Below are 17,295 nucleotides of genomic sequence, written 5' to 3' on the forward strand. Positions count from 1 at the left end.
ATGGCCATTCTTAGAACCCCCGCCGCAGCATCCCATAGGACAGCCCTGGTTCCCGTCTTGGGCCCCTGGGCTTCTTCCTGGGTCTTTTTGACTCCGGCGGAGTTTCTCCCTCCGAGCGATGTCGTTTTTGCGTCTCGCTCGTATTGGCCTTGGTCTGGGTGGGTGACAGTACCTCTTTGGGCCCCGTCCCCCCCCTTCCCTTGGCCGCCAATAGTTTGGCTTTCCGTCTTTGAGCCCCCGACGGTCGTTTCCTCCTGGCAGGTCCCTCTTTGGCTTTCTCAGCGGCGGTTCCTTGCGGCCCCGCCGTTGACTTCTCAATAGCGGTTCCTTTAGGTCCCGCCATTGCTGGCAAAGGTTGCTCTTGGCCCCCTTCTTTGGTGTTTTGTTTATCTTGGTCCATCATAGATGTTCCCACGAGTAGCTAGGGAAAGGGTGGTCCATCCCTGCAGAGCCCCGCATGCAGGGGTAAGGCTGTATACAATGGGGTGCACCTTGTTTCCCAGGGTTGGCCGCTAGTGACTGGGCTTCCCCCCAGTCTTGCATCCCTTGGCGCGCGCCATACCCTAGGAATTGGGAGATTTTATAGTGTTCTCACCACGCGGTCCGGGTGGTTAAGCCCAGACCCCCGTGCCGTTCATCAGCACGTACCCCACGCTCCCTTTCAGGATCATGGGGGTCGTTGCGCCGAATGGACGGTTTACGGTGTATAGCTGGTCCGCGACGATGACCTTCAGTTGGCTCGGACGGGTGTATGCCCGTTGGCTTCTTTTATAGTCACCGTTAACCGGAACCATTTCTGGTTTTCCGGCCGTTCTCCTATCCGCCACCTGGAGACGCGCCTGACAGGTTGCTAAACCGCCGCAGATGTTTACTGCGGTATCAGGAAAATCTTACCTTATTAACTTCCAAAGTCAAGGCGGCCGTATAATATAGATACTTGATGACGGCCGCGGCCGCTGCCTGTTCAAGTTACAGAACATTTTAATTGTGTAAATTTTGAATAAATCAAAACTGCTAAAAGCTCTGTATTATGCCCATGCAAGGACGCCGAAAATACAGAAAAAAAAAATTATGACAGGCTTATTAAAGCTGATTAAGCACTAGGGTGAAGCGAAAAAACTTTTTTTTTAAATTCACGTAGCCTATATATGGAATAGCTGCATTAGGTCAAATGTATTATTTGTGCAAAATTTTATTGAAATCGTAGTTGCCCTTTCGCTGCCCAAACGACCTTGCATTTTTAATTTCGGAACAAATTTTGACAAAAAATTACATTTTTCCTTTTGACCCCGCACTATAATAAACTGTCCAAACAAATCATTTGGATACATCGGACGCACTCGGGTAAACTCGCCGAAGCCAAAAATTGCGTGCGGCGATGAATATTGGCTCTGTGGTGCTCGCTTCAGTTTACTTGTAACTGTGTTGCAATACGTTTGTTTCATTTGTGTTATTTTCGTTTTGTGACGGTTTTTGGTAAAATGCCTCGAATGCGTTTGGAATCTTTTTGTCCAGTATTTGGTGATCCAAAAAGTTTTAAAGACAATATTCTTCCAACTTTTGCAGATATTATCAGACAATATTTATTTATCCGACAACAGTTTTTAAGTTCAAATTAACAAAAGCCAAATTTAAGTGAAGTGTGTGTGCCGTTGATAAAGCAGTTAAAAGCTTTATAGGAAATAAGTTCAATTGCCACTGTATCTAATCAACAGATTTTACATAAAGTTAAGGAGTACCATAAAAAATACCGCAACATTAAAAAACCAATAAAAAAGGACGGAAAGTTAAATATGAGCAAAAAATTGTTCAATTTAGAGAACTTGCCGAAAAAGATCTATTTGATATATCATTGTGTAAATGTAAAGATTTTAGCAAGTGCCATTGCAAAATTAAGGTACCCTTAGGCGAAAGAAGTTTTTTAACAGACCAAAGAACGTCAAGAAAAATGATAATTGGAAAAGTTGATGCAATGGCAACTAAAATACTTCAAAAAAGCTTAGAACGTAGACATAAATCAGAAGAAAGTCTCCAAAAAAAGCGAGTTACTTCAAAACTCCTCAATTCTTTAGCACAGGCTTGTGACAGAACGGTAATTTCAGACAGATCCGCTGCAATTATTGTTAATGCCGCACTAAATGATATGGGAATAATAACAATGGAAGATTCGTCCAAAATAATTGACCGATGCAAGATTAGAAGAGAAAGAGTCAGAGCCCGCAAAACTTTACAGGAAAAACAAGAATCGGAAAATAGCTGCACCTATGGAATATATTTTGACGGGAGAAAAGATGAAACTTTAGTTCAAGTAAGGCAACACGATATCCTTCCAAGAAAAAAAATTACTGAAGAGCACATAGTAATAGTTTCAGAACCAGGCTCCATCTATCTTGGCCATATAACTCCGTCTTCAGGACACGCTAACAATGTAAAAAGGGCTTTATTAGAATTTTTGGATAAAAATACTGATACTTCTAATATTCAAGTAATTGGGAGCGATGGAACAGTTGTAAATACTGGTTACAAAAATGAGATTATCCGACAATTGGAACTTGCTTTGGCGCGTCCTCTGCAATGGTTTATTTGCTCACTGCATACCAATGAGCTGCCGTTAAGGCATCTTCTGCAGCACCTAGACGGAAAAACTACTGGACCAAAGGGGTATTGTGGAGAAATTGGAAAAAATCTGGAGAATTGCGAAAAAAAAGCGATTGTCAACTTTAAAGAGATAGAGTTTAGTTTTTCTGAAGTGGATTCTAATACATTTAACCTAAGTACAGATCAACAGTGTTTTTTCGATATCCTGCAAGGGAATTTCTAGACGGACAATTTTACCCAAATTGGCTCAACGAGAACCTGGAAAAATGTCTCATGCAAGATGGCTAACAACTGCCAATAGAATTTTAAGGTTATATGTTTCAACAAAAGATCTATCATATAATCTCAATATTCTAGCAGAATATATCATAAAAGTTTATGCTTCAACGTGGTTTGAAATTTAAATCCGCCCTTCATGTCGATACGGTAGTATTCATTTTTTCGGCATAATACAAGGGAGTAGATTTTTGCCCGAAGATCTAAGGAACGTAGTAGATCCAGTGCTGCAGAGAAATGGATTCTTTGGTCACCCCGAAAACTTGGCAATGCTGTCTGACAACAGGATATATATACGAGAACTGGGTCTTCGCAGAATTTTAAAATGCAGACAAGTAAAACCAAGTGATAATCAAGTTCGTCAATTCACTATACCTCGATTTAATTTTCACGCTTCTGAATACCTTGACCTAATTGACTGACAGGCAATCACTGTTACAGAGTCACCTTTGACGATAGATATTTCTGATGGTGAACTACAAGAGATGATTTCCGAAGTGCCCGCGGAAATTGATATTTTAAAATTTCCATGTCATTCTCAGGCCATGGAACGCTGCGTAAAGTTGGTTACAGAAGCATCATCAGCAGTATGTGGCTACGAGGCAAGAGATGGCTTCATAAGGTCACGGATCGCTTCCAGGGAGTTATTACCGAAGTTTGAGACAAAAAATGAGTATCGCCAAGCTCTTAAAGAAAAATGAATAAATAGGAGGACAAATAATAGAAAATGGGGGGGAGGGAGGGGCGGAACTCGAATTGCAGCCACCTCCTCGTAGTTCTGGATTATTTTCATCAAGAAAGCTTATTCTTAAGCTTTTTATGGAAATAAACAAAGAACTGCAAAAATGTGTTTTAAATCGTTTTTTTTTTAATTTAATGTCAAATAGGCAGCCAAAGATGAAGTGTCAGATGAAAAAAATTACCGCCTACTAATTAAAAGATTAATCGACTTACCTGATAAGGAAGATCAATCTTAATTATTCGAGCATCGAAGTCCTTCTATGATAGTATATTGGTAGGTTCCATTTTCGACCTACGCGACGCACTGTGTTGAAAGAATGTGTAAAGTAAACATAAAATTCCCCAACCCCCGGGTACGATCGTAATCTAACCAGTTCATTAGTGTCGGAGCAAATCGCACTAAATAGGGTTATAAATGATAAATTTATGAGGTGGGGATGGCCCTATCATAGAAGGACTTCGATGCTCGAATAATTAAGATTGATCTTCCTTACCAGGTAAGTCGATTAATCTTTTAATTATTCTTCGCATCTCCGTCCTTCTATAATAGTATATTGGTAGATGTTTGTAGATAAAATGAAGTGCGATTGTTGTACGGAATCAACAAATTTTATTATCTAGATAATAATTTGGTAATGAAAGAACTTAACTAAACTAAACACAAAATAAATTCTAAGATAGGAATATCTATTCTTTGTAAATTTTAACAAGAAAAAAAAAACTAATAATCCTAACTTACTACTAGAGGGTTTTTGGATAAATATCTTTTTTGGTACCGATATTTGACATAATATGAATATGAGTTTGATATAATACTCATACTTATATAATAATATATTTTACATAAATTTAACAACATTACATAAACAAGCACACATTACATTAACAACATTAAATAAACAAGCTTTATGTACAGTTGTTTATTATACATTTTGAAAAATCTGCTGAGTTTTTAGATAAAAGCATGTTATAAAATGTATTAAAAACAGTAGATTTTTCAGTCCATCCGGCTGTAATTCTAATAAGATCTATATCTAAACCACACCTAAACGAGGCTGATGTGGTTGCATGACGTACACTATGGGACTTAAAAATATCTGTATCTATCCCGCTTTTTCCCAAGACATCCTTTACCTATCGACTTATTGTCTGCGTTGATGCAGGGCGGTATGGTTTCATATAAGTTAATATAAGTGTGTTAATAAGACGCCGGCGTGTTTCTGTAACTTTAATATAATGTTTTATTGTTGAATCTATACATAACTCAGGTTTATTTTTAAAATATGGGAAAACTAAAAACGGTTGTTTTTTACCTAGGCCAGATGTTTTGACTCTATCTGAAATGCGAATTTCAATGGCGTCAGATTTTTGTTTAATATTCTTTAGAGTTTTTTTAGAGAGAGTTTGACCTGAAGTTAAAAGCAACAAAGTTGTTAATTTAAGAGATAGATCTTTAAACGATAAGGATTCTAAGGGAAAAAGCATTGACAAATATTCCAGTACTGGGTGTGGGTCCCAGGTTGCTGAATATCTAGGCCTTACCGGATTTCTATTGTATAGTCCTTTAAAGAATCTTTTTAAAATATTTTCTTCTGATTCATTAAATGTAAAAATTAGTGAAAAAGCTGATCTGTATGAGTTTAGGGATGAATAAGAAAGGCCCAGATTAAATTGTTCGACTATAAAGTCTAATATTGAATTAAAGTTCATAGAATGAGGATTTTTATTTTTTATTGTACAGTGCTGCCACCATTTTTTGTAACAAGTACTATATTGTTTTAATGTGTTTTCTTATATGGAGAAAAGCATAATTGGGATTGTTGATTCTGGTATACCCTTAAGCCTTAGCGATTCCCAGATAATTTCCCGGCCACCAGGGAAAGATGTTGGTGAAGGGGATGATTGGTGAAAAGAAATAAGGTTATAATCAGGTGGAAAACCATCGGTTTGTCTATTAATAGTTTAAAGAACAATGGGTACCACGGTTGAGTGGGTCAGTTAGGAACTATTAAGATACCAGTCGCCTTATCATTAACTATTTTTTAAAGAATTTTTCCAATTAATAAGAATGGTGGAAAAGCATAAAAGAAAATGCCTTGCCAGCTTATTGTAAAGGCATCTACACAAAAACAATCGCGATCAGGGCCCCAAGAAATGTACTTTGCACACTTTGTATTTATTTTGGAAGCAAACAGATCTATTTGAGGAACACCAAATTGTTTTGTTATTTTGTAATATATTTCATTGTTTAATTCAAACTCACTGTTTACTGATTTAATTCTAGACAAAAAATCTGCCTCAAAATTGTCTTTTGTACTAACATAAGACGCAAAAATAAATATATTTCTTGATTCACACCAATCCCAAATTTTTCTGGTAATATTATTTAAATGCGAATATTTCGTGCTACCCATTCGATTGATACATGCCACGGCCGTAACGTTGTCAATACGTAATAAAATTTTAGAGTCAGATTTGTCTTTTGCCAAACATTTTAAACCGTAGTATGCTGCACATAATTCAAGCCAATTTATATGGCGAAGCTTTTCCTTGTGGTTCCAGAACCCATTTGCTTGTGAAAATTTGCAACAAGCGCCCCAACCAGTATTGGAGGCATCTGAAAAAATTTCTAAGGAAAACGATTGTTGTGTTAATTCTTTTTCAGATGTATTAATATGAATTAACCACCAATTTAATTCTTGTTGTAATTTAGACGGAATTATCATTTTCTTGTTAAAATTATTATTATTTAATTTTAAAGCTTTCTGTTTTACTATTTCAAACGGTTTTATATGTAACCAGCCATAGGTCTGTGTAGGTGCTATTGAAACTAATTTTCCTACAAGACGAGCAAAATTTCTTATTTTACAGGTTTTAATTTGTTTAAATTTTTTGAGTAATTTTATAAGTGTTATTATTTTTCTATAGGTAGACCTAATGACATATTTTTTGAATTAAACACAAATCCTAAAAATTCAATTTTTTGAATCGGATTTAGTATACTTTTTTCTTCATTAATTATAAATCCTTGAGAGACTAGTAGGTCTATTGCCATAGCTACAGAATGGGTACATTCATTTAAAGTTTTACCAAAAAATAAAATATCATCAAGAAAAATTACCATTATTACATCTTTTTGTCGTAAATACTTTACAACTGGTTTTAAAAGTTTTGTGAAGGTTAGAGGGGCTATGTTTAAACCAAAAGGAAGGCAATTAAATTCAAATAACTGATTACTAAATGAAAACCTTAAATACTTTTTATACTGCGAGTGAATGGGCAAAATATAGTATGCGTCTTTTAAATCTAATTTGGCCATAAAACAATTAGGTGTTATTAGATTTAGCGCACTACGATAATCTTCCATTTTAAAATGATTGATATTAATAAAGCTATTAAGTTTCTTAAGATTTAAGATAAATCTATGTTTTCCACCTGGTTTTTTAATTAAAAAATGTGGGGATAAAAATTGTCCTTTTGTGTATTTACATTTTGATATAACTCCCTTTTCAAGTAAATTATTAATTTCTGTTAAGTATAACTGTTGTTGCTCACTAGAAAGGTGTTCTTTTGGAAAATTATATTGTTGTGGAGTTCGACTAAAAGGTAATTTTATTCCGCTTATCCACTTCAAAATCCTTAAATATGTTGTTATTTTTTGCCACTTGGGTTTAAAATATTTAATTCTACCTGCCAGATTATTAAGGCCTTTTACCTTTACTATTTTTGGTAGCGACAGCTGGTCTTCCTCTGGTCTTTCTTGTAAAACTGATGTCTGTCCTGGCTCCTCGTCTGCTTCTCGTTCTGATAACGCCTGGTCGCTTGTGTCTTCCCGCTTCGTGTATAGGGTGTCTTTCTGTCCTCTTTGGTTTTTCCCCTCGAGTATTGGCGCTGGTAGTTTAAACGATTATTATTTATGCCAGATGGTCCTGCTACAACCGGGTCTACTTTTTTCTGATTAAAAAGCTCTTCAGCTGCTTTTTTCACTTCTTTGGATGATCTCACTTTTATTAAAAAGTCTTTTCCAAATAAAAATTTATCACTTTTGTTTTCACTTGCTGCTCGCCGTCCTTCTTCATTTAAATAAGGTGATATTTCAAATTTTCTTTTTAGTGTAAGTATATAATGTGTATTAGCCATTAACTGACAAGCATCTACAATTTTTTCCAAATTTTCATTTGAGATTATTAATTCCTTATTGGGATCCTTCAGTTTTTCACTTAGGATTGATCCTAAGGCTGCCAAGCTGGCACCGATCTGTCCCTGAATATTTGCTAAAAATTGGTCGTTTTTAATATTTTTTGTAGGAAGTAAACTCTTAATTTCGTCATTAATAAGGGGAGGAGTCAATGTTTTACAATTATTCGGTAATTTATACTTTTGTAATAATTCTTTTCTTGTTTCAGTGGGTAAACCATCCTTTAAGTAAGCTAGCCACCTAACAGCAATTTCCTCATGTACATCAGGGCCTAAGATACTTTCAGTATTAGGATGTTCTTTTAATAAATGAATAACAGATAGGGAATCTTCTGCTGCTATCGGCACAGCAGGCACCTGAATATTATTAGCATCCATCTCATTAGGTACTGATGGACTGTTTTCCCCTTCCTCCATTTCTTCAGATTGACTGGAATATGAAGAAGGTTTTTCTGAAGAAAAGAGAGAAACAATTGATTGTAATTCTGACTCTTAGTAAAAATAAGATAATAGTCTTATAATAAAATACAACTTTTTAGTCAAGACAACCAAAAAGAAGCATAATTAACACAATTATTAGCTTAATTTATTTGGGGCTAATATAATAGACGACTCCTGGTTAATCTAAGTCAAAACAACTAGATACCAGTATTTATTTTAAAATAAAAGCAACGCACTTATATTTTAAAATATGGCCTTTTATTAAAAGCGTACAAGATGATACGTCAAAACAACTACCATACTCTCACTTTGCATATCTGAGTTTACATAAGTCAAAACAACTACGTAAATCTCTTAGCATAAGGGTCAAACTGCTGACATAAAGCATATGGCCTATGGCCTAAACACTATGGCCTCAAAACCCGCAAATACTATCTAATTGTGTTAATATAAACATTTCTATTTTTTTTTTCCTCACGAACAGAGCAATAAAACCCCGTGAAGGGTTTTTCTGAGCTGCAGGTAGTTTTCTGTCCAAAAAAAATATTACATTTGAATCACATACCTGATTGTATAGATGATACATCCGATAATGATGAATCAGATTCTTCTTCCGAATTTATTTTCCTCTCTAAGCGTGATAGCATATTTTTAATCACTTTTAATTGGCCTGCGAGGCCTCTTTTCGATTTTGACCGTTTTTTTGGGGAAACTTTCGGCATCGTGCGCGTTTTAAATTTCAACACTTACGTACGCGACGGCACTTAAAAGTAAACTGGTTAGATTACGATCGTACCCGGGGGGTTGGGGATTTTTATGTTTACTTTACACATTCTTTCAACACAGTGCGTCGCGTAGGTCGAAAATGGAACCTACCAATATACTATCATAGAAGGACGGAGATGCGAAGAATAATTCGTATTTATAGTATGCAACTATTCCACACATAGGCACATCTATTATTAAAAAAATATATATTTATTGCATTTTCACTTCACCCTATTAAGCACTCCTCTTAGTTTAAAGCATTGGTACTACTTACCTTGTGGAAAAATGCCGCCAAAGAGTTCACTACCAAACTCTTTGAACTTGAATCATAAATAATACGTCAAAATTCACGCATTAATTATGAAAATAACATATACTTAAACAATGCACGATGCACGCGATAAATGTTATTGCGGATTGCCGGATTGCCCACTGTCGCTGCTCTATTGATGTCACCCACTCCCACTCCACTACCCCTTTTTGCGATCGGCAATATTAGGCGCGCCTTAAGCCGCATTTACTCAATTGATCAATCTGGAGCAATTAATGGAGCAACATCTAGCAAGTTTATTAAAATACGGCAATTATTTCGGCAATATTGCTCCATATATTCTGTATTGCTTAATATCGCCGAGACGAATTGCCTAATATCCGCTGGACATAGAGATTTAAGTCAATTTTATTTTGTATCTCGCTTTCACATATTTATTTTTTGGCTTAACATCTCGCTTCCACTGCGAGAGCGAGGTGCCAGGCGTGCATGGCACCTCGTCAGGGGTTTTTTTTTGGTACAATCATTTATTTTTAACAAGAATTTTTATTATTTGTGTATTTTGTGTGATTGCACGTGGTTCATAGTAAAATGGCTTGGAGTAATGAAAAGATTATTAACTTTATTGATGCAGTTCATTTGCGTAATTGCTGGTGGGATAACAAAAGTTCTGACTTCAAAGATCGCTTGCTTAAAAAAGATGAATGGACGTCTATTGGCCTGCAGTTTGAAATTTTCCACGACGAGGCAGCAAAAAAATCTAAAAACTTGCGCACATACTTTAATAATGAGTTAAAAAAATTAGAGAAGAAGCAAAAAAGCGGCAGTGCAAGCCGCCGCTGCTAGAGAATCAACGTCCATTGCGAGCGATAGTTTTCAACTAAACTGGTCGTGTATGAATTTATTGCTAGTTTCTTGGAGTTGCGCCATATCGCTCAATATTGTTGCTGCAGAGCATTTTTAAAAATTGAAACTTGTTGCCATTGCCGAAATTGCTTTCTATTTCCGAAAGTAAAATTGACCAATATTGCCTAAAATTGAGCAATTTTAGTTGCCCGTGTAAGGGCACCTTTAGAAAACTATTAATGCTGTCTTTGTTTTGATCTACGGTTGGCGGCGAAAGTTTTCGTTCCGTATTCCCTTATTTTAGCGTATTAAGTTTGGGTTGGGTATGGTTTTTTTCATAGATATCGATATAGTAGTTTTACATTATTTGTTTGTTATTACATTATTTGTTTGTTGTTATATTCAAGAAATAGGATGCGGCTGGCGCCAGCCGGCGCCGTGTGCTTCCTGGCGCCGGGCAGCAGCTTCTGTCCCTGCTGCCCCGGTAGCTACGCCACTGAATTGTACATGAGTTTATTTAATTGTGTAACACGACGGAGCAAGGGCAAATTTTCTGTTTTTGTATTGTAATCTGACTGAAATAAGATCTCTGTCAAGCACTTGTGATATTTGTTCAGTCAAAATTACTAGCACACGAAAAGTGATTAAATGCCCAGAAAGGAGCTGTCCTAATGTATGTCACCAGGATTGCCTAAAGGGACATTTAGATGATTGGAAATGTAAATCATGTTCTTACTGCCCATCACAAAGGGATTTTTTGAAGAGATGCAGAAAATTTCCAAGTCGTTGGTGGAAATGAAAACTGAAATGGGAAAATCGATTGAGTTTTGTCAAGGCTCAATTGAAGAAAATAATAGTTTAATAAAAAAACAAGACAAAAAAATCTCAGAATATTTGGATAAAATAGAAGCTCTTCAGAATAAATGTATCCAGCTGGAAAAAGAAAATATTGCCCTCAAATCGCTTCTCAATGATCAAGAAAAACATTCAAGATCTAACAGTGTTAAGTAAAAGTCTAAAAGGTTGAAATGTAATCTCTACAGTCGTTAATATTGCCAGAGCCTTTTTGTGGTACTATAAGAATATAACTATTTTTTTTAACATTTGAATAAGTTTTTGAGTCTAAAATTAAAGGTGTTGAAGCTTGACGATTTTTTAAACCAACTATTTCTTTTTTTTTAGTTTTTTATTCTCCTTTAAAAGTATATCCATTTTTTCGGATAGCAAGTTAGTTTTATAAACCAACAACCCCAAATTTTGACTAATAAATTCTATGGTGTATTGATCCAAAAAGACCTCATTTACCATGTTTCGTTTTCTCGATCTTTCACGATTTATAGTACCAACATCGTTACCTATTACCTACTATATTTATTTATTGTACAGTTTTCGCATTTCCAGGATGCTTTTTTCATGTAAAAACTCCTTAAGTCAATACTTTCACACTGATGATTTTTTTTTTTTATAATTCGTATACTGCACAGTACATATAAAGCAACTATTAGGGTCAAAACTCTGATCATCAAAGGCACATATCATATTAAGTATTAGCCACTAAGCTATTGAATTCAAATTCAAATTCAAATTCAAATTCAAAACAAATTTATTCATCATGAAGGTAAATAAATAATCATATACAAAATTGTAGCATAATAATATACATATGTTGTACAACCTACCATATACATGATAAATAGGACCATGCCTCGATTATAGAGAACCGTTTACACAGGTTCATCATAAGATAGAACCTGTGTGGCATAGCCCTTCAAAAACCTTAAAAGTAAAAAGCAAAAAAAAAAAGATCTTCTTAATTAATCGAGACATGCATGCGTTGAGTATCATATTTAAGTATTTAAGTAATGCGAAGCAGGCGGGGGTTCTGGATATGCAGGAAAGGTAAATTAATTAATATTTATAACAATAATAAGTAGACAGCAATAGAAGAGCGAGCGGCTCAGCTCTTTTAATTTTTATTGTAGATTAAGTATTGTTTTTTTGAGAATCAAGCAGTTTATTACGAATATATTTTTTATATGCAGTAAACGGAAAACTTTTGCAATTAGCCGGAAGTCTATTCCAAAGTTGAGAGGCGACAAAAACAAAAGACTTTTGAAAATTTGCTGTTCTATGTTGTGGTATTCTAAATAAATTTATAAATCTAGTGTTATGCTCATGAAGAAAATTTGTAAAATTGTTAGCTAAATATAATGGCTCCCTAGTTTTTATAACTTTATACACAAAGGAATACATGTGATATTTTCTACGATTTTTCATATTTAGAATTAAGTTATTGTTTAAATAAGGAGAAATGTGACTTCTAAATGGAATTTTGTAGGAAAAACACATACAACAATTCTGAAGTTTTTGTATTGAGTAAGCGGAGTCTTCAGTCAATGAATCCGAATATACCACATCACAATAATCAAATAAGGATAAAACAAGTGTGTTACATAAAAAATATTTAGTTTTAGGAGGTAAATGATTTTTTAAGCCATAAAGTTTTCTTAAGCGCATGTATGCAATTTTGAGCTTATTCTTCATATGTGTTTGAAATGAAATACCGCTATCAATGTATACTCCTAAGTTTTTGACCTCTCGTACTACTGGTAGCTGCTCATTACGAATTTTTGCATTTAAAGTTGTTGCTGCATTAAGGGCGTTCTTTCCACCACCCAGAAAAATTATACATGATTTAGACGAATTTAATTTCAAATTATGGTCGCACGAAAAGTTATCTATATTTTCTAAATCCTTATTAAATTGTTTTTCTATTATGGGTAGAGTTTCACGTGAAAATGAAGTATACAGCTGGGAATCGTCAGCATATTGTTGTAACATTGAGTACTTTATGCAGGATTTCATATCTGCAACATACAATGAAAAAAGCAACGGCCCCAAAATAGAACCCTGGGAACACCGGTAGATACAGGATAATAACTTGATTTTTCAGTTGTAGAAGCCTTGTTGATTACTACGCAATTCACTCTATTATTAAGATATGACTTAAAGAAATCAATCGCGTTATTCGAAAAACCAAAATAATAAAGTTTTGCTAGTAACATTTCGTGGTTAAAAGTATCGAAAGCTCTACTAAAATCCAATAATCCAAGACATGTTATTTCCTTTTTTTCCTCATTTATCCTACAGTTATTAAGAAGGTGTACTAGACTCGTGGTAGTGCTAAAGTTCTTTCTAAAACCCGATTGGCAGTCCGGGATGATATTGTAAAAATCGATAACGCTGCATATTTGTTGGTGCACAAACCTTTCTAAAATTTTAGAAACCAGAGGCAGTATACTAGTGGGTCTGAGGTCTTTAAACCCTTTTGGATCAGCCACCTTTGCTAAAGGTTTCAAAATAGCTTTTTTCCAAATTGTAGGATAAAAATTTTGTAATAAGCAGCTATTTAAAATATTTAATAATGGTTTTGTAAGATATGGTAGGCACATTTCTAGATCTTTTAAGCCTATGGAGTCTTCACCTATTGCGTTACAGTGTATTGTTTTAATGATTTTAATTAATGTTGGCTCATCCAATTGTGTAAAATTTAGGTAAGACCTTGTGTTAAAATACCTATTAGCTTTATAAAAATTAAGTTTTTCATTTGAAGTTGTATCAGCTGTAGTATTTAAACCTGAAAAATAGTTCCTAAGAGCAGTTGCATTTAAAAACTTGTCTGGTAAGCCAGAATTCCTCTTAGAGCCAAGGTTTAATTTTCTTGCAGCATTCCAAAATTCTCTTCCATGCTTTTGTGACATTGTGTTGAAATATGTGATTTTTTCCCTCGCAACAGCATGCTTAGTGAAATTCCCTATTTGCCTATAGTACTGGAGGTGTGCTTCAGTTTTTTGTTTCAAATATCTACGATGAGCCTTATCTCTTTCTTTCATAAGAAATTTAATATTATTTGTAATCCACGGCGTAAACGGTTTTTCTTTTACCTTTTTGGATGATAGCGGAGCATGTTTATTTATTAAAAATAATATATTCCTATTAAATATGTCAATATTTTTATCTATATCTTGTGTATAATATATATTATCCCATGGTAGCTGTTCTGCGTCTAAGTTAAACTGATCCCGATTTATATTATTATAATTTCTATACTGGATGTATTTAACAGTATCACGTCCCTTGGCAAAATCCAAAACAGTATATACCATATTATGGTCTGAAATGTCTGGCGAAATACTTACTGAACCTGATTTTTTTATGATTGATGATTGGTTTGTTATAATAACATCAATGAGGCTGAAACTATTTGCAGCAAAATTTATTCGAGTAGGTTCTGTAATAACCTGTTTTAGGTTAAAAATTTCTAAGAGTCTTTCAAGTTTTTTTTTCGGTGAATGTTGTTTTAAAAAGTCAATGTTAATATCTCCAACAAAGATAACCTGATCGTAAAATGGCAAGGATAAGCTACATATTTCCTCTAACCAATCAATAAAGATTGGAAATAAATTTCTGACAGTCCCAAAATGTCAAAGTCGTAATCAAACACATAATTTGAAAATTCGTCAAATCCGGTATTCATCGATCGAATATTAGAATGCGCAACAGTAAAATTCATACCTACCCTCTTATAATCTTGATTAATCAAATTATCTTGCTGATTAACCGCTCGTATTGCTGTATTAACCGCCATCACCCCATAAAAAAATATCCTGACCCACGCACATCCACCCACCCCCTTCGCCATGACACTAAAACTGACAAATATTTAATACAAACTATCAACCATACATTCTCAAAACATAAATTTAATTGAAACAAAACGCATATCACAACAGCAGCACTCACTATGCTTTGACTAAACATTATTGCATAGGTGCACCTTGGCCTATTTAAATAATATTCAAAAGATATAAGATTACATCTTTGAGATTTAAATACATCAAAAAAAAAATTAATAAATGAAATGACCACATTGGATCTTGTGTCGTAACTTAGAACCAGAAGTTATTTTTGAACCAAACTAATTTATAATTGTAATTTAAGATGAAAATAATGATAATTAATCAGTGTTATATAAATATACACACTAAACTCATACATATAACTGTGATTATTAAAACTGGATATGAAAGACAAAAGTTCATAAGCTTTAATCATTATATTATTATAATTTTAATAGAGTGAGAGTAAAAAAGATATACAATATAAGCCTTGTCCTTCCCATCTGTATAGACTCAAATACCGAAGATTGAGAATCTTAATTCTACAAACTAAATAACTAATAACCCAAAAAATAAATGATACACAGAGAGCGTAACTTTTTTGAAAAGCATTTTGAAAGGAAACATAATATAATATAGAGTTTCCTGATATAAACAACATAAAAAATGCAAGATACATGAACTGAAAGAAAAATTAAAACAAAAACTAAAAAAAGAAAATCACAATAAACCGGAAAAAAAAACACCATATTCAAGTCGTTAACTTCCTTTGATCAATTTAACACATTTACACTTTGAACCCAACTTAAAAATAAAAACACTTACATTAGTAATTACTCGGGTCCTGATTGTTGTCGTTCTTCCTTGTAAGTTCACCCATTTTGTCTTCAGAATTTATTAGCACTTTAACACCTTTATGCACAACAAACACTTGCCCCCCTTTGGTCCAGCAGGAGTTTTTATATTGAACTTGAACTTTTTTTAACAAACTATGCTGGGAAACCGTAAGCAGCTCGGATAACATGACTTTTGTCCCCTTCAACGACCGTTTACTGTAGAAAATTTTATCGCGCAACCATCTCTGGCAAAATGAGACCACAACTGTCCTAGGTTTTAAGGCCAGCTGTTGATCTTTACTGCCCAGCCGGTGACAAAAATTTATATCATATTTGCGTACCGGAATATTTATTTTTGTAGAAATGAGATCAATAATACCTTCGTACAGATCGTCATTTGAATTTTCTTCAATGCCGTGAACTAATACGGTGTTTCTATTGGTTGCCGTACTGTGTTTTGACGCTTGAAGGTTTAATTGCGTAATGTTTTGACGGATATTATTTATGTTTTCTAATACAGTTTTTTCAAAGGTAGAAAATCTTACTGATAACTCAGCAATATCCTCCAAATGAGAGTTATCCTTTGAAGTGGATGTCGATGTGGTTCTTGCTTTTAGATTCTTCTTAAAGCTGTCAAATTCGGTTTTAAACTGGGACGCCATTTGCTCTACTCGTTCATTCAACTTTTGGATTTCGGGATTTTGACTTACTTGGGCGTTTGACGAATTAACTGTATTTCTCCCCATGGCTGGAACTACTTAAAATAACACCTTAAACACTTGTAACTAATTATTTTTACATTAATAGGACATAAATTAATGAAATTTACGGACCGAGGTGACCGAACGTTGTACTTATCTACGCCGGCGCATCACCCCCGCCGGCGCATCACCATTGGTTTAGTAAATTTTCGTGTCTTTATTGAAGCACGCTTAATAATTAGTGTATTAATTTTAAGCAGTTTAAAATATTGCAGACCAATTTTCTGATCTGCTCTTACATTGTTGTTTTTTAGATACATGGTAAAAATGAAAAGTTTAACTTGTAATGGTGAACATTCGCTTTAAAATCCGATAAGTAGTACAACTTTAATATAAGATTAATAGAATGGTATTATTTTTTTGGTTCTAGATGGAACAGGTGCTAAGGGTACTTTTTCTGTGGCGTTCGGAGGTCGAGGAGCAGCGCGACTGCGCAGAAGACCTAAAGCGGCGTAACGAGGCCCTCGTATACAACATTTTACCCCCGCATGTGGCCGCCCACTTTATGGGAAGCCGCAATAGGAGCCATGACGAATTGTATTCGCAAAGCTACGACGAAGTGGGAGTTTTGTTTGCTTCTATGCCCAATTTTTCTGGTATGCTCAAAATAATAATATTATAAATAATAATAATTTGTGTAGTCACATAAAAAACACGAATGTCCAACATTAGATTACACATATATATTTTTATTTCCAATATACATTTTCCAATATGTACAGTGCTACACAAAAGTTTGGAAACGTCTAAGGAAACTAATGAAATTATTACTAACTTATTTAACAAGTATACTCGCTTCGCTCCTATACTTTGGTCCGTGGGGACCAGTTTGGAATGTTTAGCTCTTGTCTGTGAAGAGCCATAAAGAAATTAAAAAAAAA

General features: G+C 34.5%; 1 protein-coding gene across 1 annotated transcript in view; it reads left to right on the forward strand.

Moving 5' to 3' along the window:
• LOC126739042 (adenylate cyclase type 3) overlaps nucleotides 1-17,295 on the forward strand; it is a 1,002,544-nt gene that overhangs the window by 916,931 nt on the left and 68,318 nt on the right. The window contains exon 17 of the mRNA XM_050444560.1: nucleotides 16,785-17,010. Coding sequence (XP_050300517.1) covers nucleotides 16,785-17,010 — 226 coding nt within the window. The remainder of the gene's footprint in view (nucleotides 1-16,784; nucleotides 17,011-17,295) is intronic.

This window comes from Anthonomus grandis, chromosome 8, assembly GCF_022605725.1.
Source record: "Anthonomus grandis grandis chromosome 8, icAntGran1.3, whole genome shotgun sequence".
Taxonomy (NCBI): Eukaryota; Metazoa; Arthropoda; class Insecta; order Coleoptera; family Curculionidae; genus Anthonomus; species Anthonomus grandis.